The sequence below is a fragment of the Mauremys mutica genome, chromosome 12 (genome assembly GCF_020497125.1).
Source record: "Mauremys mutica isolate MM-2020 ecotype Southern chromosome 12, ASM2049712v1, whole genome shotgun sequence".
Classification (NCBI taxonomy): domain Eukaryota; kingdom Metazoa; phylum Chordata; order Testudines; family Geoemydidae; genus Mauremys; species Mauremys mutica.
This window is the reverse complement of record NC_059083.1, coordinates 43,281,499-43,302,455: the sequence shown is the minus strand read 5'-3', so window position 1 is coordinate 43,302,455 and position 20,957 is coordinate 43,281,499. Positions and strand designations below refer to the sequence as shown.

Sequence of the window (20,957 nt, the reverse complement as noted above, 5' to 3'; positions counted from 1 at the left end):
AAAGGTGGATAAGGAACTGGTTAAAGGGGAGACTACAACGGGTCGTACTGAAAGGTGAACTGTCAGGCTGGAAGGAGGTTACTAGTGGAGTTCCTCAGGGATCAGTTTTGGGACCAATCTTATTTAACCTTTTTATTTCTGACCTTGGCACAAAAAGCGCGAATGTGCTAATAAAGTTTGCGGATGACACAAAGCTGGGAGGTATTGCTAACACCGAGAAGGACTGGGATATCATACAGGAAGATCTGGATGACTTTGTAAACTGGAGTAATAGTAATAGAATGAAATTTAATAGTGAAAAGTGCAAGGTCATGCATTTAGGGATTAATAACAAGAAGTTTAGTTATAAATTGGGGACACATCAGTTGGAAGTAACGGAGGAGGAGAAGGACCTCGGAGTATTGGTTGATCACAGGGTGACTATGAGCTGCCAATGTGATATGGCCTTTAAAAAAGCTAATGCAGTTTTAGGATGCATCAGGTGAGGTATTTCCAGCAAAGATAATGAATATCTGCAGACACACTAGGCAGCCTTTTCCACACCAAATAACAACGTGTTAGTCCCCTGGCCTATAGAGTCTGAAAGTCCTTAGGTCAGCACAGAGAAGCAAAGTTTAAGAGGGTTCAGCCTGGCCTGAGCTGGGGCTCTGCTGAGCTGTGCTGCTGGAGGGTCCAGCTTGGCTCACTCTCTCCCTGTCCCTTTTTTCTCTCTCAGTCCCAAGTGAGTTCCTGTGTCTGTGTCAGCCCAGTCCCTTAACACAGACACCTGACACCTTCTTTCTTTGTGCTCCAGCTCTGGGCTATTGCTCCTCTTCCCTGTAGAGAGGTGTGGGGAAGAAACTTGGTGTAGGAGTTGATGCTTAATCATTGAGGCTTCCCATTGTCTTTTCAAAATCCTCCATTGATATGGGTTGATACCAGCCCAGACAGTCCGAGTGGCTCTACATCTCAGACACCTAGCCTGTTCGGCCACGTCCCAGCGAGAGAAGCAATGCTTTCCCCCAAGCAGCAATGATGCCAAGGGGATCAGTACAGAGACCTACTGCTTGTTCATAAAAATATTTCAGTAAAATTCCCCACCTGTCACACCTTCATGGAGAAAATACACGGTATTAAAGGGCTCTTTAATACAGTGGAGAAAGACATAACAAGAACCAATGGCTACAGGTTAAAACTGGACAAATTCTAATTAGAAGGCACAGAATTGTAACATTGAGGGTGATTAATCACTGGAACAAACTACCCAGGGAACTGGTGAATTCTCCATCTCTTGCTGTCTTCAGACAAAGACTTGGTAACTTTCTGGAAGATGCTTCAGTCAAACACAAGTTTGAGCTCAGTACAGGGGTAAATGGGTGAGAGTCTTTGGCCTGTGGCACATATAGACTAGATAATCTAATGGTCCCCTCTGACCTTAGTCTGTGAATATTGGGAAGTGGGCTAATGTAAACGTAACTGATCCATGGACCAGTGCTATGAAAGTCAGACAACCTGGCACTGTCACTGCATCCCACTCACTCGCTGTGTGCTTTGTTATTTCTCCTGTTCCCCAGACCCAGCTACAATGACGGGGAAGGTCCCCTCGTTCTCCCCCGGCTCCACACTGAGCTCCGCTCTGCCCGGCTACGTCACTCTCTGCCTCGCTCTACAGGTTCACAGGCTGGTGTCAGGTAGGAGCTCTGGGATCCTTGCTGGGTTTGCTGCTGCTGCTATTGCTGATCATCACCATCCACCTCGCATCACTGCCTTGTCTTATAAACCGCATCTGATCAACCTGCCAACAACCAGCAACATGGAGAAATCACAGGGTACACCTGGGTCCCCAGGAACATGGTTACTATCATACACCATCTTGTCAGGCCTAGACAATACATCCATCCTACTGCTCTGGCTGATTTCTGGCAGCTTCTAAAACACAGAACACAGTGAGCACCACTACAGGGCTCGCAAACTATTTAAAAGGACACTACCCAATCCTATACACTGCACTGACAGACTGTATATGTCACAAATCAGGTTCTTCAGCCACAAAGGAGTCCTGAATCCTAGACTCTCCAGTTTAGACATAACAACCCACAAGTCATTCATGCTGCACTAGGCACATCTGACTAGGGCTCAGAGCTAGACCTCATCTCACAGTGAGGATGTGAGGATATTTGCTGGCTTCTTCCTTCTGTGCCTTAAGTGAACCCCTTATATTGTCCCACCCACCCCAGGGCTGGCTCCACAGCTACTTGGGCATTTTGGTTCCCTCCTGCTGTGGTTTCCATCCTGTTAATTTAACCAGCTCTCTCGGTCTCTCCTGATGCTGAGTCTCTGCACTGAGACCCCCATGTTCTGTGCAGTTCCACAGTGACCGGTTCTCTGTTTCCTGCACTTTTCTATCTGCCTCCTCCCCCTCTCCACTCTCTGACCTCTGACTTTACCTTTAAAGCCATTGCCTGCATAGTGATGATCTGTTTTCATATCTTTACACCTTGTCAGCCTTTTCACCATCCCTACTGCAGATGAGGAGGCCCCTGTGCTGAAGCAGCACGAAAAGGCCTTGGTGTATCAGAGACCCAGGCCCCAGGGTGCCTATGAGAAGTTATACGCTGTCCCTATTATTTCTGAATAAAGCTCTAACACTCACATGTGAACTCTGTGTGACAGATATTGCAGCCACGTGGCATTTTGGGGATATCAAATTCACTTTATGTATGTTCTGTTTATTTGTGTCCCCTTTATCAATGATATCTATACATGTTATATGTATCTTTGTGGGCTTGGGATTGTAATCTATGCCATGGGGGAGGGTTAGCCCATCTCCTTCAGAATTTGCAAACCATGGGGGTTAATTACTTGAGGGACAGGTAACAGCTCCAGAGAAGTACCACCCCTCGGGAGAGTTGCATAAACTGGGTTAGACCAGGTCCCAGAAGCCCAAGAGAACAAAGATTTTTGGTATAAAAGCTGGATTTGAACTGACTGGAGGCCCAAGATCTTGGGCTGCAAAGTGACAGGACCTATTAACCAAGAGGACAAACCCTTAGAGAAAGGTTTGAAAGACTTTGGAACCTACCAGAGAGTCCCATGTGCCAGATGAGAATTTTTTGGGACAAGTGTAACGTGTTCAGACCTTTTATTGGTTTATGCTCCGTCAAGCTTTTGTCTTTAAATGGTCTTTCACTTCTAACACAGGGCACTCTCTTACTGTGTGTCTTACTGCTGAATTAATGCCAAACCCCAGCCCCTCGTCAATTTAATTTCCTTTTTTCATTGTACATTTCACAGTGCAATTCACAGTGACTGGACCTGACCTTCCAATCACTGCCTCCCTAGGGAGTGAGGCCATCCTGTCCTGCCACCTCTCCCCCAGGATAAGCGCTGAGAACATGGAGGTGAGATGGTTCCGATCCCAGTTCTCTGCAATCGTGCACCTGTACCGTGGTGGGCAGGATCAGTACGGACAGCAGATGCCGGAATATCGAGGAAGAACTGAGCTCTTGAAAGACAACATCACCAATGGGAGTGTTTCCCTGAGAATACACGATATCCGACCCTCCGATGATGGACAGTATAAGTGTTTTTTTAAATCCAGCATGTCTTATGAAGAAGCTTTATTAGAACTGCAGGTGGCAGGTGAGTAACTTGTTCTGAGGTTTAACGTCTTAAACAGGGTAATAAGTGGCGTCAGAAGGTTCATTGTGAGATTACACAATTTTTTTCAGTATCGTGGGTCAGCAGCTCTGCTCTGGATAAGGTTGATTCTAGTTTGCTGTTTAATATCCGTTTTTTATAAGTTCTCTAAAACCCATACTCAGATTGTCTTGAAAATTGCTTTGACTCATTGGTCTCTGGGGTGGGGCTAGTGGCCCAAATTTGAGGGCATTGGAGCAAGGGGTTAATGAGACACACTAACTCCCTTAAACAGTCAAGTGACATTAACATGTTGTGGTTATTACAATTATTTAGTGCACACAAGGGGAAACAATGGCTGATCCTCCCCACACTGATGCCATCAGCTGGGATTGATCTCGGCTTGTGTCTGGCCCCTTCAGGGTAACAGTGGTTGATACACAAGACCCTGTAGTCCAGAGCCTGGTCTAAGAGTGGAATAATTGAGAAATTCCCCACCTCCAGGACAGGTAGAGGCAGGAGGCCTGACCCCTGAAGTTGCTGTCAGAGAGACCAGCAAGGGGACACAGGTGCAGCTAGTTCTGTAATGAGGACATGAGGTTTAGGCCAGGTGTAGTGAACACCTGTGTCTACATTCAAACACTGAGCCTACTCCACACAAACCACCCACAACTTGCAAAATGTTATTGCCTCGTCACCCTTGTCCTGTGGGTGTGGATTTCTTCTGGGACGTTGCCTTCACTTACCCCTCACCAAGCGCTGGTGATCACTGGTATATCTGACACAAGGCAGCTGACAATCTCCACGACAAGGAGTCTGAGCCCTGCTACTGACAGAGCCTGCACCGCTCAGTTCTGAAATGAGTCATGATTGATCCCTCAAGATACACCTGCACCTCTCCTAATGTCACTGTGACAGCTCTGCCAATAAGCTCCAAATAATCCCTCCACTGGTCATTACAGCTACACCGAGCATAGTGGATGCAGCTTTAGTGCATGCAACCAATTCCCAGTGGTTATTGCCAGCTCCAAAGGGGCAGAGTTAAGGTTGTTTGGGTGTTTACCTTCCTGATGGATTTCCTCGTTTTAGAGGTCTGAGTATTGCTGAACTCAGCGTTCTGGAAGTGCATGAGATAGTACAGAGTAAAGGTTGCCTGGAGGTAACTAAGGCTACATCTACACTACAGCCGGGATTGACAGAGTGGAGATCGATGCATCGGCAGTCGATTTAGCAGGTCTAGCGAAGACTCGCCAAATCGACTGCAGATCACTCTCCAGTCAACCCATGTACTCTACCCCCGATGAGAAGAGTAAGGTAAGTCAATGGGAGACTGAATAATAATAAATATTATTCATGTAGCTGGAGTTGCGTACCTGAGGTCGACTTACTGCGATAGTATAGACCTACCCTAAGTTTTTTTTTGTCAGTGAATGGACATGAGGAAGGATTATGGGAAGGTGCCATTGTTTGCTGTGTTCCACTGATTTGAATTGCAGCATGTATCTGCCTGCAGTGCAGCTGCATTCCCTGTGTTCAGTGTAGCTGTAGTGACCAGTGGAGAGAGTAGTGGGAACAGGGTCTCACAGCTGTCACTGTGATATGAAAGGGCAGGAGATAATATCAGGCAGCCTGAACTCTGTGCTTAGCGAAGGTTTTGTCAGTGAATTTTCTAGTTGTGTTGTGTTGTTGTTGTTTTTTTTTAACAGAGAAATATTTGTTGTAGGAGCTAGTGGCAATTCACGAGGTTGTAGTTCTCACCTTGGTTTGCAGTTGCTACATGACTGTGCCTAAGTAATAACCAAAAGTATAGTTAGTGCTTTTCTATTAGTAGACCTGAAAGAACTTTACATCATTATCCCCATTTTACAGATGGGAAACTGAGGCACAGAGGATAGAAGTGAGTTGCCCAAGGTCATCCAGCAGCTCAGTGGCAGAGCGAGGAATAGTCCCAGTCCTGGGAACTCTCTGTTAGGCCACTGAGTTGCTCCGTGGTTGCTCACTGCCCCTCCCCCCTGTATGTTCTATGATAGTGCAGTGGGGATAACCGTCGTGCTTTGCAATGTTAGCAGTGGGTAGCTGGTAACAGGGCTGGTGAGAGAAATCTCATCCCAAGTCCCTGCCCCAACACCTGGACAGTTTTATTACACAGCAGCTACTTTAAGCATGTGAGAGGAGACTCGTGTGTCTGTCTCCTTCTCCATCATCCCCCACGTGTAGCTCCCCTCTGCCCTGCGTTTCTGGGTGCCCACATCACAGGCAGCAGCAGACTGGTGGGCCACACACTCCCTTGGTTATGTAGCCTGAGCTGCACACTGAGCCGGGCTGCTCACTCCAACTACCAGGCCTAGCTGGGCCCCCTGCCCCTGGTCCAGCCAGACTTCCCCAGGACCCCAGCCATGTTGCAGGCCCACCCAGTCCAACTCCCCCTTCCCCACACACTCTGGCAACCCCACACAGGGGCGATGTGTATTTTAACTATTCATTTCCTGTGTTTCAGGCATTTTCTTTTCAAATATAGTTTCAGCTCGTTCCGAATTATCTCCTGGATACCGATTACATCTCAAAAAAGAAAAACAAAATCAAAACAAAAAATCCACCCACCTTGAAATAGGCCTTGTCTACACTGCCAACTTTTGTTGACAAAAGTTACGCTGACAATCAAAAAGCACCATTATAATGTAGCCCTTCTGCCAGCTGGAGTGGGCAGCAAGAAGGGCTGGGTTCAATATCCAGGGGGTTCCTTTTCGACAATAGAACCAAAACCGCTTGAGCCCCCACCCAGTAACATGGGAAAATTTCACTCTACCCTCTGGGCACTTCTAAGAGGCAATTCTTCCCCTCTCGCAAGCACAGAGTCTGAGACAGAAATAGTTTCTTTAATAAAAGTAACCTAGCATTAATCTGAGAGAACAGCACAAGCGATATTCATGAACTCAAAAGCATGAGCAAGGCACCCTCCGCAGTGTGTGCTGGGCAGTGTCCTTTGCTTCAGGTTCTTGAGTCCAACAACCAAGTTCTTGTAGGGTGCCCCTCGTTTAACACACCACTCACGATTGTTGTGCCTGGTCAGCACAGACCCAGAGTTCATGGCAGGAGCAGCATGCACAGAAATCTGTGTGCATGCTGCTCCTGCCATGAGTGGAGTGGTGGTGGGGGAAATGCACCTGCGGGCCACCTGGCTGCTGCTCCTACCAACCGTCCCCACCGGCCACCTGCCTGCTGGTCCCATTGGCCGCCCCTGCCGACCGCCTACCCTGGTTGGCCAACTGCTCCCTGCTCCCAGCTGCCCACTACTCCTGCCGGCCACCTGCTCGCTGCTCCCATTGGCTGCCTGCTCACTGCTCCTGCTTGCCACCCCCGCTGGGTTGCTGCTCCCACCAGCCGGATTAAGATCATTCAGATTAAGATAATTTTATTTCAGTTTAGCTCATCAGTAAAAGTGTGATCTGGGGCAGAAGGCAATACCTTAACCCTGCATTTCTTTGTTATCTAATGTCTGTATTTTGTGGGTGTGAGTGTGGGTGTGTTTCCTGGCTCTCAGAGGAGTCCAGTTTTCTGCTGCCAACTTCTGTGCTCTGGAAGGGTACAAGGCACAGCCGAGGCAACTTGAACTCCCCAGTAACAAAGTTTTTTGGTAGTGAATTAATTTAATGTTTGTCTATACTAGGAGCAGGCAAACTTTTTTGCCTGACAGCTGCATTGGGTTTCAGAAATTGTATGGAGGACCAGTTAGGGGAGGCTGTGCCTCCCCAAACAGCCAGGCATGGCCCAGCCCTGCCCCCTTTCTGACCCCTCCTGCTTCTCACCCCCTGATGGCCCCCCTGGAACTCCTGCCCTATCCATGCCCCCTGCTCTCTGTCCCCTGACCACCCACAGACCACCCATCCCTAACTGCCCCCCGCAACCCCATCCAACCCCCCCTCCTTCCTAACTGCCCCCACTGGGATCCCTGCCCCATCCAACATCCCTGTTCCCTGCCCTCTGACCACCCCGGCCCCTGACCACTACCTCTGAATTCCCCTGCTCTCTATCCAACCCCCCTCCCTCGCTCCCTGCCCCCTTACCACACTGCCTGGAGCACCGATGGCTGGCGGCGCAGCAGCACCAGGACAGGCACCGTGCCACCCAGCTGGAGCCAGCCATGCACCGTGCAGCACAGAGCACCGGCTCAGGCCAGGCTCTGCAGCTGTGCTGCCCCAGGAGCTCCCAGCTGCTCTGCCCAGAGCATTGCACCGACGGGTGCAGGGAGCTGAGGCTGTGGGGGAGAGGGAATAGCGGGGGAGGGGCCAGGGGCTAGCCTCCTGGGCCAGGAGCTCAGAGGCCGGGCAGAATGGTCCCACGGTGCCCAACTCTGGTCTATACATACACATGAACTGGTTACAATGAAGTAGTGCAAAACCCTATATGGACACTCTTAAATGGTTTGGAAATGGCTTATATTAATTAAAAGCTTGAGGCGATTCCTTCTTGATATAAGAATGTCACACAAGGGTTTGCACTGGTTTAAAAAAAATCACTTTAACAAAACTGGAGCAAGTTTCTGCATAGAACAGCCCTGACATTAAGATTAATTCTATCAAATTGGAATCTGGCCAGTTTAACTAATCAACCATATCCATGGACTCACATTCAATTCTCAGTTTAATAGGAAATGTCTTTTGATAACTGTGTAATAAAACTTTTGGTTCACTACTGAGCACTGTAGGATTGTCACAAGTTCATTTATTTCTTCTGTAGGTTTGGGCTCTGCTCCTGCCATCTCTGTGGAGGGACATCAGGACAGAGGGATCCGGGTGGTGTGTCGATCAGCCGGATGGTACCCACAGCCCGAAGCTCAGTGGAGAGCTCTCCAGGGGCAGCTCTTACCATCAGCCTCTGAAAACATATCCCCAGAGGCCAATGGCCTGTTTCAAACAGAGATTGCCATTGTTCTAACTGAAGAGTCCAGCCAGAAAGTGTCCTGCTGTGTCAGGAACCCGCGACTCAACCAGGAGAGAGAGTCACAGATTTCTATAGCAGGTCAGTGCCCGTCTGTGCCGCACATGGATAGACTGAGACGCTGCAGACATGAGCAGGGAGTGTTTATCATTGTGTCTCCTGTTTATTGGCCTGAACCTTCAATGTGCTGAACACGTCTTGTAAAGTCCTGAGCAACCTCAATTCTCTTTGGATATGTCTACACTGCAATTCAAAACCCGCTGGTGACCCAGGCCAGCTGGCTCAGGCTAAGGGCCTCAGGCTAGGGGCCTGTTAAATTGTGGTATAGATGTATGAGCTTGGGCTGCACCAGGGCTGCACAACTCGTAAAGCAGCGAGGGCCATATTACTCCAAAGAAAACAACTGAGGGTCGAAACCCCCCAGCCTCACTGAACCCCACCCCAGTGCCGCTGAAACACATACACACTCCAGCACCGCCCAGCCCCCCGGAAACACAACCCAACCCCCCCCCCCACTTGGCCCCACCATCACACCCTTCTTCTCCCCATAACCCCCCGCTGGCTTGCTGCATCCCTCCTAGTCAGTCCCCCACCCACCACTCACCTCCTCCTTCCCCTGCCAGAAACCCCCATGCCCGCCCCTAGAACCTCTGCTGGCTCACTGCTCACCTCTGTGCCCACCTGCTCGCCCCCGACTCACCACTCGCCCCCTCCCCCAGTATAAAGCCTCATTCAAAGACCCAGGGGTGACTATATTACTGCACACAGCAGTCAATCAATGCAATTGCAGATAAATCTCTGCATTATGCATTTTTGTATAACTTTTATATGACTTTGTATTGAACCTTGGTAATATGTTATAGGGGGCCCCTAAGGTAGGATAATTAAGGTAAAAGAAAAATGTCTTTTTGCCAGAAGTAGAATAAGATCTTCCCCCAACTTTGTAATCAGTTGCCTTCTTGAATGAACGAGGTGTGACTGAGGAAGGCGTGGAAGGCAGCACCTCCAGAGAGCTGCAACCCTTGGAGAGGGGCTGGGAGCCAGACCAAGGACAATCACACTTGTCAAGTGGGCAGACTAGAGATGAGCAGACATGCTGAGGGCCTCGAGGGTTAGAAGCAAGCGCCTTCCTTTGGGATCACCCTCGCTGCAGCATTGGGACAGCCCCCAGCCCAGAGAAAAGCAGCAAAAAGGACCAATTTTTATGAGACACAAGATCAGTGAAACAGATCAGCCACCAACTCACCGCCCTTCCCCTGCCGCCGGCTCACCGGTCCCCCTGCCACTGCCCGCCCGCTCGCCTCCTCAGCCCCCCCCTTCCCCCACCGCCGGCTCACCAGCCCCCCTGCCACTGCCTGCCTGCTCGCCTCAGCCTTCCCTCCCCCACCACCAGCTCACCTGCCGCCACTGTCTGCTCCCTCGCCTCCTCAGCCCCCCTCCCCTGCTGCCAACTCACCTGCCTGCCCAACGCTGGCCTCTTATCTTCTGCTGCTGCCCCTGCCCAGGGTTGGCTCCAGGCTGCAGCACACCAAGCGCGTGCTTGGGGCGGCATGCCGCGGGGGGCGCTATGCCGGCTGCCGGGAGGGCGGCAGGCGGCTCTGGTGGACCTTCCGCAGGCGTGCCTGTAGGAGGTCCACCAAAGCCGCGGGTCCAGCAGACCGCGGGACCAGCGGACCCTCCACAGGCATGCCTGCTGGAGGTCCACCGGAGCCGCGGGACTGGCAACCGGCAGAGCGCCCCCTGCGGCATGCCACCGTGCTTGGGGTGGCGAAATGTTTAGAGCTGCCCCTGCCCCCTTCCACTGGCTCGTCCTCACTCCCCAGCCTGCCACTGGCCTCTTCATTGTCCCGCCCACCAGGCAGCCAGCCGGCCAGCCAGCCATTGGCTTGTCTCCCCCCTCGCCGCTTGCCTACTCACCCCGCAGGCCGCACAGTGAGCCCAAGTGGGCCATATGCAGCCCGCGGGCCATATGTTGTGCAGGCCTGGGCTGGACTCTGCTACATCCACTAAAAATTCCATGCTGTGCTTTGATCTACCCCGCTTTAAAACAGGAACAGATCAAAGTGCACCAGGGAACTTTTAGTGCAGTGCAGCAGGGTGCACACAGCCAGTTAGTGCGCAGCAGGCCAGTGCACAGTGGATTTACACCCCAGCTTGCCGTGCACTAACTGTGTCTATAGATGAGCCACCGTAGAGCAAGGTGGGTGAGTTGTGCCTGCTGCCTTAGGGAGACACCTCCCTCTCTGGTCTGGGGTTCTTGTGTATTCAGATTCTGGATTCTAAGAAATAAAGTCATGATACACTGCAGCCTTCCAGCAGGAGTATTTATGCTTGTATCTCACTCTGTGTGTGTGTGTGTGCGCGCGCACGCACGCTGTGAACATCACAATTCTCTGTGGGGGTGGCAGAGGGAATTCTCCTTTGTTCTCAGTGAGAGTTGTGGGTGCTAAATATTTATGAAAATCTGGGTAATAAAGTCACTTTTCCTGACTAGCACAAGAGAGCCCTGAATATGGCCTGAGCGTTGCTACTTAGATTACATCTGAAAATACCAGCAATAAAAGTTCAGGCCCAAAATATGCAGAAACAAAATCTTACCTAAGAGCACCTTAATTTTTAGAAAAAATGGTTGTGATTTTATGTGTTATTATCTACCAAATAACTTGATTACTATCGAATGAATATTTCATCACTGTAAGAGTAAGAATGTTGTATTTGTAAAGCACTATTTGTCTGAGGTCTCATAGTGCTGCACTGCTGGTTAGTCTATGCTATGCCCAGCATTACCTGATTTTTATGACCCAGATGCACGCTCCCTACAGAGCCTCCTAGCCTGCAAGTAGGACCAGGAATCCCCTCAGGATTTCAAGTGTCAGCTTGTAATTTTTACATGGTTTTCAATACATCGCACTAATCACTTAGCAAGGACCCTCTAGACAGCCATTGCTCCAAGCCCAGGGAAGAGGAATCTGGAGGAATTATGACTCTGAATCTCCAGGCTCAACTTTTGTTTTTATTAAAATCCTGCATTAACATATTTTGGGCCAGATTCTTTCATGTGGCTGAGGAGAGTCGGGGGTGTCAGAAAGCTGGTCACAACTCTCTGATTCTAAGGGCTACTCTGCACTGGCTGCAGCTTGGGGATCACTTAGAGCAACGTAGGGAATGCCTGAACGTATGTCAGTGGGGATAGGAGCAGCATAATGGAGCTGCACCCGACCCCCCAACATGCCCCCTCCCATTAATTAACCATGTTCAGTAACCAGGCTAACTTGGGCTCTCACTGGTTTAATACTAAAGCACAAAGCAGCCACATCTCCCTGTGTATTTCCCTGTGAGATTCTTTTAACTAGTCACAGTGTCACCTTTGTCAATGTCCTGCCTTCATTCTGCGCGTGTTTGCTCCTAAGTCAATGGCACTTTCTCTTGCAGAGCTGTTTTTTCCGCGAGTCAGTCCCTGGATGGTGGCTCTTGGGGTGATCCTGGCTCTCCTGGCTGTTCTCATTCCCCTGGCCACTTACTGCTTCTGGAGGCAGCACAGAGCAAAAGGTTAAGTAACAAGAGGCGGGAACTTGGTGAGAGAGAGAGAGACAGAGATTAAAAAAAAAAAAGAGGAGTCCTTGTGGCACCTTAGAGACAAACAAATTTATTTGGGCATAAGCTTCCGTGGGCTAAAACCCACTTCATCAGATGCATGGCGTGAAAATACAGGAGCAGGTATAAATATACAGCACATGAAAAGATGGGAGTTGCCTTACCAAGTGGGAGGTCAGTCTAACAAGACAATTCAATTAACAGCAGGATACCAAGGGAGGAAAAACCACTTTTATAGGGGTAATGAGATTGGCCCATTGCAAACAGTTGACAAGAAGGTGTGAGTAACAGCAGGAGGAAATTAGTATGGGGGAAATTAGGTTTTGTAATGACCCATCCACTCTCAGTCTTTATTCAGGCCTAATCTGATGGTGTCCAGTTTGCAAATTAATTCCAGTTCTGCAGTTTCTCGTTGGAGTCTGTTTTTGAAGTTTTTTTGTTGTAGAATTGCCACTTTGAGGTCTGTTATTGAGTGACCAGAGAGATTGAATTGTTCTCCTATTGGTTTTTGAATGTTATAATTCCTGATGTCAGATTTGTGTTCATTTATAAATAAATGAACAAAGAGCCCCCTCCTACACTGAAACTCCATCCTGGAACCTGTACCCGAACCACCTCCTGCACCCCAACCTCCTGTCCCATCCGCGGCCACACCCCAGGGCCCATACCCCCAGCTGGAGCCCACACCCCAACTCCCTGCCCAGCCCTCAGCCACCTCCTGCACTCCAAACCCCTTTGCCCCAGCCTGGAGCCCTCTCCTGTACCCCAAACCCCTCATCCCAAGCCCATACTTCCAGACAGAGCCCTCACCTCCTCCCACACCTCAACCCCCTGCCCCAACCTGGAGCCCCATCCCACACTCTGAACCCCTCATTTCTGGCACCACTCCAGAGCCTAGGGGAAGCCCTGAGCCTCTGCGCTCTGCCCCCTGCCTATAAGGCTGTGTGGCCCCCGACTATTTTTTTTCTGTGGGTCAGTGGCCCCTGATAGAAAAAGGTTCCCCAGCCCTGCTTTAACAGATACGTTATGTGGGTTGAGTCATGTTTAGGTGACAGGGTTTAACTAATTTTGAGTTGTATGTAAAGTTTGTGTATGTGCCCAGAGAGAGCTATGCTGGACTCATTTCCAAACACTAAACAATCAGAACCATTAACTGTCACTGTCTTGTTCCCTGGGCCTTTCAGAGAATTCTCCGCACCAGCTGCCCTGGTGAGCTGTGGCTAGGATGCTGTAATAACACAAACACACTCAGGATTTGCACAGCTGTTCTGACACGCTGCTCACACTGGGCACAAGGTGCTCTAGCTCAGGCTGTGCTCAGCAGTGATAGTGACCTGAAAATCCAGCTTAGGAAGGGCACCTCCACCCCATTCTTTGCTGGGACACCCACTATCTACCAAGCCCCTAGGGGGAGCTCTTCCCTGTTATCCCTAGGACCAAGGGGCAGACACCACCCACAAGATCAGGATCTGGCCTAGGATGGAGCCAGCAAGATCCTGTTCCTTATCCAGCCCAGGTCAAAGTCCCATTCCCATCGCTCTCTTCCCTCCCCCATCCCCACAGTCGGGAGTTGGGGCCATTCAAGGGATGGGCACAGAGGGCACCAGACAGGGAACTCGATAAACAGAGACCTTCCTTCCCACAACAGCCATATCTGATGTGAGTGGGTCTAGGATTCAAGCAGCAGGGTCGGCTGCTACGACCCATAGAGGCCACAGCCTGTGGGGACAGGTTGACTCACCCATCGCTGCAGTCCAGTCCCAGGCAGCAGGGACACAGAGGGCAGAGTCCTCCACAGACAGACCTATCTGTGGGACCCATTTGTCCGGCTCTTTGTTTCTCTGTCTCATAACTACAGCGGAGCTGCGTTAAACAGTAATAGGAACTTCACCCTACAAGTGATGGAATGAAATCCAACCTCTCGCCCTTTTCTCTCTCTGTGTTGCACTGACACAGATGAGCTGCGAAAGGGAAGGGGCCTGAGCAGCTCTGTCTAGCAGCCCACATGGGCCAGGCTCATTGCTGGAGACCGGAGGTGAAAGCAAGCCGGTCTGGTCTGGTCCGGTGTTCCGACAAGAGCCAGTATACCATGCTGGACCGCACCGGCTTCCACAGCGGGGATTGAAAGGGCTCAAAGCTCCTCGCGGCTGTGGGCAGCCCAGAGCCCTTTGAATCCCGGCCATGGCTCTGGTGGCTGGGCTGGGGCCAGGATTTAAAGGGCTCAGGCTTCCCTCAGAGACAGGAGCTCTGGGCTCTTTAAATCCCTGCTCCAGCCCCGCAAGCTCTGGGTTCCCCCTGGCGGCCAGAGCCCTGGGCCCTTTAATTTGCCCCTGAGCCCCGGGGGGCTCCCAGCCACCTCTTCAGCTGGGAGCCCCTGGTTGATTTAAAGGCCTTGGGTCTCCCAGCCACAGCTGGTGCCCCAGGGCCTTTAAATCTTGAGAGGCCACGCCCATTCCAGATGAGGCCATGCCCCCCTCAGGACTCCGGCAGTACCAGTAAGTCCTGTAGGTTACTTTCACCCCTGCTGGAGACTATAAGACTTGTCCAGTATTTAACAGGATCTCTCACTTGTGATCCCACCTTCCACAGCCATGTAAAGAGGGAAGGGGCAGGATTTCACCCTCAGTGACCTGCTATGTGCTGTGTGTTTATGTGCGTGTGTTTGCTCTCATATCCAGGAGGCATTTTGTATTGGGGGAGGGGAGGGAAAGGGAAATGTATCATAGACAGCTGCAGCGGCACAGCAGCCAGCAAGCAGAGCTGTAAACAGGGGAGTTTCACTGGGAGTTTACAGGGGGAGTCTTTGGGGGAGACCTAGACCTAGGCAGAAGAACTGACAGGCTAGTGAAGGGAGGGGGTGCCAGTGTTCTGGTGCCTGTTGGGGGTTTGTTTTGGTTTTTGTTTCTGTGACTAACAGGTTTTCAGTGGGAAGGCTATGACCGATACAGAGGCAGCAGTGAAAGACATAATGAGGATGACTGGATGTGGAAGCTGCGGCATGTACATGATCCTGGAGGGGGTACCTGAAAGAGTTTCATCTGCGTGAAGTGTCGCCTGATAGAGCTGATGGAAGAAAAGATCCGAGGACTGGAGATGCAGGTGGAAACTCAGGTCGAGTTTAGAAGGGGGTTCGAGCAGATGATGGAGCAAAGAAATGAGGCGGCTGAAGGGATAATTTCAGACTTGCAGATGGAAGCAGGACCTAAGAATTCTGAGGGGAGACTGCTGGGTGAGGAAAGTGGACGGTGGAAGCATGTAACTAAGAGAACCAGGCAGAGGAAAAGACGGGCCAGTGAAGGAGAAATAGAGCTCAGGAACAGGTTTGCAGAGTTGGAAAATGAAGAAGGGGCACAGCAGGTGGTCGCTGAAGGTGAGAGGGCAAGGAAAAAGAGAAGAGCAGCTAGCCCTACAGGAAGAGGGGAAGAGTCAATGGAGACAACACCAAATATGAGCCCCAGTAGAATACAGGATGGGTTGCGGAGGATTGCAAGAGCGAACAGGAATCGAGAGGACTTGCAGCCAGTGGGAGCAGGGGATAGACCAGAGAATCATACTGTCACCAGGAAAAGGCAGGTCTACGTGATTGGGGACTCCTTACTGAGAAGAATAGACAGACCTGTAACCAGAGCTGATCCAGAGAACAGAAGGGTGTGCTGTCTGCCGGGTGCTAAGATACGGGATGTGGACCTGAGGCTGAAAAGGATCTTAATGGGAGCGGGAAAGAATCCGTTGATTATCCTTCATGTGGGAACGAATGATACGGCTAGGTTCTCGCTGGAACGTATCAAGGGAGACTATGCAAGGCTGGGGAAGACACTTAAGGAAATCGAGGCTCAGGTGATCTTCAGTGGGATTCTGCCTGTTCCTAGAGAAGGGCAACGAAGGTGTGACAAGATTATGGCGATCAACAGATGACTCAGACAGTGGTGCTATAAGGAGGGCTTTGGGATGTACGGCCACTGGGAAGCATTCATGGACAGAGGACTGTTCTCTCGGGATGGACTTCACCTGAGTAAGGAGGGAAATAGACTTCTAGGATGGAGGCTGGCACAACTGATTAAGAGAGCTTTAAACTAGGAATTTGGGGGAGATGGTTGGGAGATGTCCAGGTAATCTCCACGCCAGAATTTAACACCGAGAGGGAAGAAAACAAAGTAAGAGAGGATACAGCCCTGAGCAGAAGAATGGACATAAGGAGGAAGGGTAGTGTAGATACCAGTCTAATAGGTGATACTGGTGGTAGAATGTCTGTACCTAACCAGATAAAGAATGTCAGTGAAGCCAAACGGCAAAAATTAAGTTGTCTGTACACTAATGCGAGGAGCCTAGGAAACAGAATGGAGGAACTAGAGCTACTGGTGCAGGAAGTGAAACCGGATATTATAGGGATAACAGAAACATGGTGGAATAGTAGTCATGACTGGAGTACAGGTATTGAAGGCTATGTGCTGTTTAGGAAAGACAGAAATGAAGGCAAAGGTGGTGGAGTAGCATTTTATGTCAATGATGAGGTTAACTGTAAAGAAATAAGAAGGGATGGAATGGATAAGACAGAGTCTGTCTGGGCAAAAATCACATTGGGAAAGAAAGCTACTAGAGCCTCCCCTGAGATAGTGCTTGGGGTGTGCTACAGACCACCGGGATCTGATTTGGAGATGGATAGAGACCTCTTTAATGTTTTTAATAAAGTAAACACTAATGGGAATTGTGTGATCATGGGAAACTTTAACTTCCCAGATATAGACTGGAGGACAAGTGCTAGTAGTAGTAATAGGGCTCAGATTTTTCTGGATGTGGTAGCTGATGGATTTCTTCATCAAGTAGTTGAAGAGCCAACAAGGGGGGATGCCATTTTAGATTTGGTTTTGGTGAGTAGTGAGGACCTCATAGAAGAAATGGTTGTAGGGGGCAACCTTGATTCGAGTGATCATGAGTTAATTCAGTTCAAACTAGATGGAAGGATAAACAAAAATACATCTGGGACTAGGGTTTTTGATTTCAAAAGGGCTAACTTTAAAGAATTAAGGAAATTAGTTAGGCAAGTGGATTGGACTGAAGAACTTGTGGATCTAAAGGCAGAGGAGGCCTGGAATTACTTTAAGTCAAAGTTGCAGAAACTATCAGAAGCCTGCATCCCAAGAAAGGGGAAAAAAATCATAGGCAGGAGTTATAGACCAAGCTGGATGAGCAAGCATCTCAGAGAGGTGATTAAGAAAAAGCAGAAAGCCTACAGGGAGTGGAAGATGGGCGGGATTAGCAAGGATAGCTACCTTATTGAGGTCAGAACATCTAGGGAAGAAGTGAGAAAGGCTAAAAGCCATGTAGAGTTGGACCTTGCAAAGGGAATTAAAACCAATAGTAAAAGGTTCTATAGCCATATAAATAAGAAGAAAACAAAGAAAGAAGAAGTGGGACCGCTAAACACTGAGGATGGAGTGGAGGTTAAAGATAATCTAGGCATGGCCCAATATCTAAATAAATACTTTGCCTCGGTCTTTAATAAGGCTAATGAGGAACTTAGGGATAATGGAAGGATGATAATTGGGAATGAGGATATGAAGGTAGATATTACCACATCCGAGGTAGAAGCCAAACTCGAACAGCTTAATGGGACAAAATTGGAGGGCCCAGATAATCTCCATCCAAGAATATTAAAGGAACTGGCACATGAAATTGCAAGCCCATTAGCAAGAATTTTTAAATGAATCAGTAAACTCAGGGGTTGTACCGTCCGACTGGAGAATTGCTAACATAGTTCCTATTTTTAAGAAAGGAAAAAAAAGTGATCCGAGTAACTATAGGCCTGTTAGTTTGACATCTGTAGTATGTAAGGTCTTGGAAAAAATTTTGAAGGAGAGGGTAGTTAAGGACATTGAGGTCAATGGCAATTGGGACAAAATACAACATGGTTTTACAAAAGGTAGATTGTACCAAATCAACCTGATCTCCTTCTTTGAGAAAGTAACAGATTTTTTAGACAAAGGAAACGCAGTGGATCTAATTTACCTTGATTTCAGTAAGGCATTTGACACGGTTCCACATGGGGAATTAGTAGTTAAATTGGAAAAGATGGGGATCAATATGAAAATTGAAAGGTGGATAAGGAACTGGTTAAAGGGGAGACTACAACGGGTTATACTGAAAGGTGAACTGTCAGGCTGGAAGGAGGTTACTAGTGGAGTTCCTCAGGGATCAGGACCAATTTTATTTAACCTTTTTATTACTGACCTTGGCACAAAAAGCGGGAATGTGCTAATAAAGTTTGCGGATGACACAAAGCTGGGAGGTATTGCTAACACAGAGAAGGACTGGGATGTCATACAGGAAGATCTGGATGTCCTTGTAAACTGGAGTAATAGTAATAGAATGAAATTTAATAGTGAAAAGTGCAAGGTCATGCATTTAGGGATTAATAACAAAAATTTTAGTTATAAATTGGGGACGCATCAGTTGGAAGTAACAGAGGAGGAGAAGGACCTCGGAGTATTGGTTGATCACAGGATGACTATGAGCTGCCAATGTGATATGGCCGTAAAAAAAGCTAATGCGGTTTTAGGATGCATCAGGCGAGGTATTTCCAGCAAAGATAAGGAGGTGTTAGTACCATTATATAAGGCACTGGTGAGACCTCATCTGGAATACTGTGTGCAGTTCTGGTCTCCCATGTTTAAGAAGGATGAATTCAAACTGGAACAGGTTCAGAGACGGGCTACTAGGATGATCTGAGGAATGGAAAACCTGTCTTATGAAAGGAGACTGAAAGAGCTTGGCTTGTTTAGCCTAACGAAAAGAAGGTTGAGGGGGGATATGATTGCTCTTTATAAATATATCAGAGGAATTAATATTAGGGAGGGAGAGGAATTATTTAAGCTTAGTAACAATGTGGACACAAGAACAAATGGATATAAACTGGACACTAGGAAGTTTAGACTTGAAATTAGATGAAGGTTTCTAACCGTTAGAGGAGTGAAGTTCTGGAACAGCCTTCCAAGGGGAGTAGTGGGGGCAAAAGACATATCTGGCTTTAAGACTAAGCTTGATAAATGTATGGAGGGGATGGTATGATGGGATAGCCTAATTTTGGCAATTAATTTGGCAATTGATCTTTGATTATCAGCAGGTAAGTATGCCCAGTGGTCTGTGATGGGATGCTAGATGGGTTGGGATCTGAGTTACTACAGAGAATTCTTTCCTGGGTGCTGGCTGGTGAGTCTTGCCCACATGCTCAGGGTTTAACTGATTGCCATATTTGGGGTCGGGAAGGAATTTTCCTCCAGGGCAGATTGGCAGAGGCCCTGGAGGTTTTTCGCCTTCCTCTGCAGCATGGGGCACGGGTCATTTTCTGGAGGATTCTCTGCAGCTTGAGGTCTTCAAACCGCAATTTGGGGACTTCGATAACTCAGACATAGGCTAGGGGTTTGTTATAGAAGTGGATGGGTGGGATTCTGTGGCCTGCATTGTGCAGGAGGTCAGACTAGATTATCATAATGGTCCCTTCTGACCTTAAAGTCTATGAGTCTGAGTCTCTCCCTTCCTGTTTTAGCATAAAAGTGGTCACTCTGTATTTGGATGGAGGGAATTGAATTCACTGTTCCTCACCCCAGCAACCTTTGATGACAGGTAGCTGCCCCACTGCCTTCTGCCCCTGTATCTACCATTGCCCCACTGCCTCCCTCCCTCCTCGGTATCAGTCCTTGCATCCAGCTGTGAGGGAGAAGCACAGAAGTTGGATGTTTCTGTTAAAATGATCAACAGTGAAATAATTGCAAATGGTGACAATTAAATTGTCATCGATCAGGCTTTAATGTCAGCATCTCAGCCTCACTTGATAAGTATGAGCAGCAGACTCAGACAGATCTCATTGGGCTGGTGCACCCAACTTGCTTGCTTACACCCAGGTCACTTGTTCAATGCAATCTTCAAACCCAGAAAGGCTGGACACATTTTAATAAATGGAGGGTGAGATTTTCACCCACATTTCAACCCCTTTATGGTCAGTAAAAGGACCAAAACAGCGTAACTGGGCTCCAAAAGGCTTGGATCCAGCTAGGGGAGGATTCGCTCCAGTGCAGGCAGTGCAGAGAACAGCTGCGGGCTGCCCTCTGAGGACCCACTCATAAGCCCTGTTGTAGGGGTGTAGGGAAGATGGGCCTGGGAACAAGAGGCGGGTGTCAGGGTGGGACCACAGCACACGGTGCTGCAGAGATTCTGGGCTGTGCTGCTGCCCATATGCACCCAGGGAAAGGCTGCTGTAACTAAAGGCACAAGCTAAGCCAGAAAAACCCACTCTTATTATGGAATAAGTATCATATGGAGCATTATGCTGGTATAACATGAGTGGTTTAAATGCCCAACTTATTTTATACTGGTATAACCCTTATGCCCCTCTGAGTTGGCAGCAACAAGGGCCGGGTTCAGTATCCAGGGGTTCCGTTTCAATAACACAATACGAAACTGGCTCGAGCCCCCACCCAGTGACCTGGGACAATTACATACCATCCCCCCGGACGCATTTAAGAGACAATACTTCCCCTCTTGCAAGCACGGAGTCCGAGTGTAGCAAAATCCTTTTAATAAAGGAGGGAAACAATACAGCATCATGTTAGGGAAACACCACAAATAGGATTAATAACATAAACCATGTGCAAAAGACCCACCAAGTAAGTTTTGGCAATGTCCTTTTCCACTTAGGATCTTAAGTCCAATCACCCCAAAGTCCAACAACCCAAAAATCTCTGTCCCTGGTCAGTGCCGCCCCAGAGTTCAAAAGTTTATCTGCAGAATTTTACCCTCCAAGCCTGAGTGGA

General features: G+C 48.9%; 1 protein-coding gene across 1 annotated transcript in view; it reads left to right on the top strand.

The window, feature by feature from the left end:
• Window positions 1-1,564: 1,564 nt before the first annotated feature.
• Window positions 1,565-20,957, top strand: part of LOC123345973 (butyrophilin subfamily 1 member A1-like) — a 36,078-nt gene continuing 16,685 nt past the window's right edge. The window contains exons 1-4 of the mRNA XM_044983110.1: window positions 1,565-1,670; window positions 3,274-3,621; window positions 8,356-8,637; window positions 11,989-12,105. Of these exons, the coding sequence (XP_044839045.1) occupies window positions 1,565-1,670; window positions 3,274-3,621; window positions 8,356-8,637; window positions 11,989-12,105 (853 nt within the window). The remainder of the gene's footprint in view (window positions 1,671-3,273; window positions 3,622-8,355; window positions 8,638-11,988; window positions 12,106-20,957) is intronic.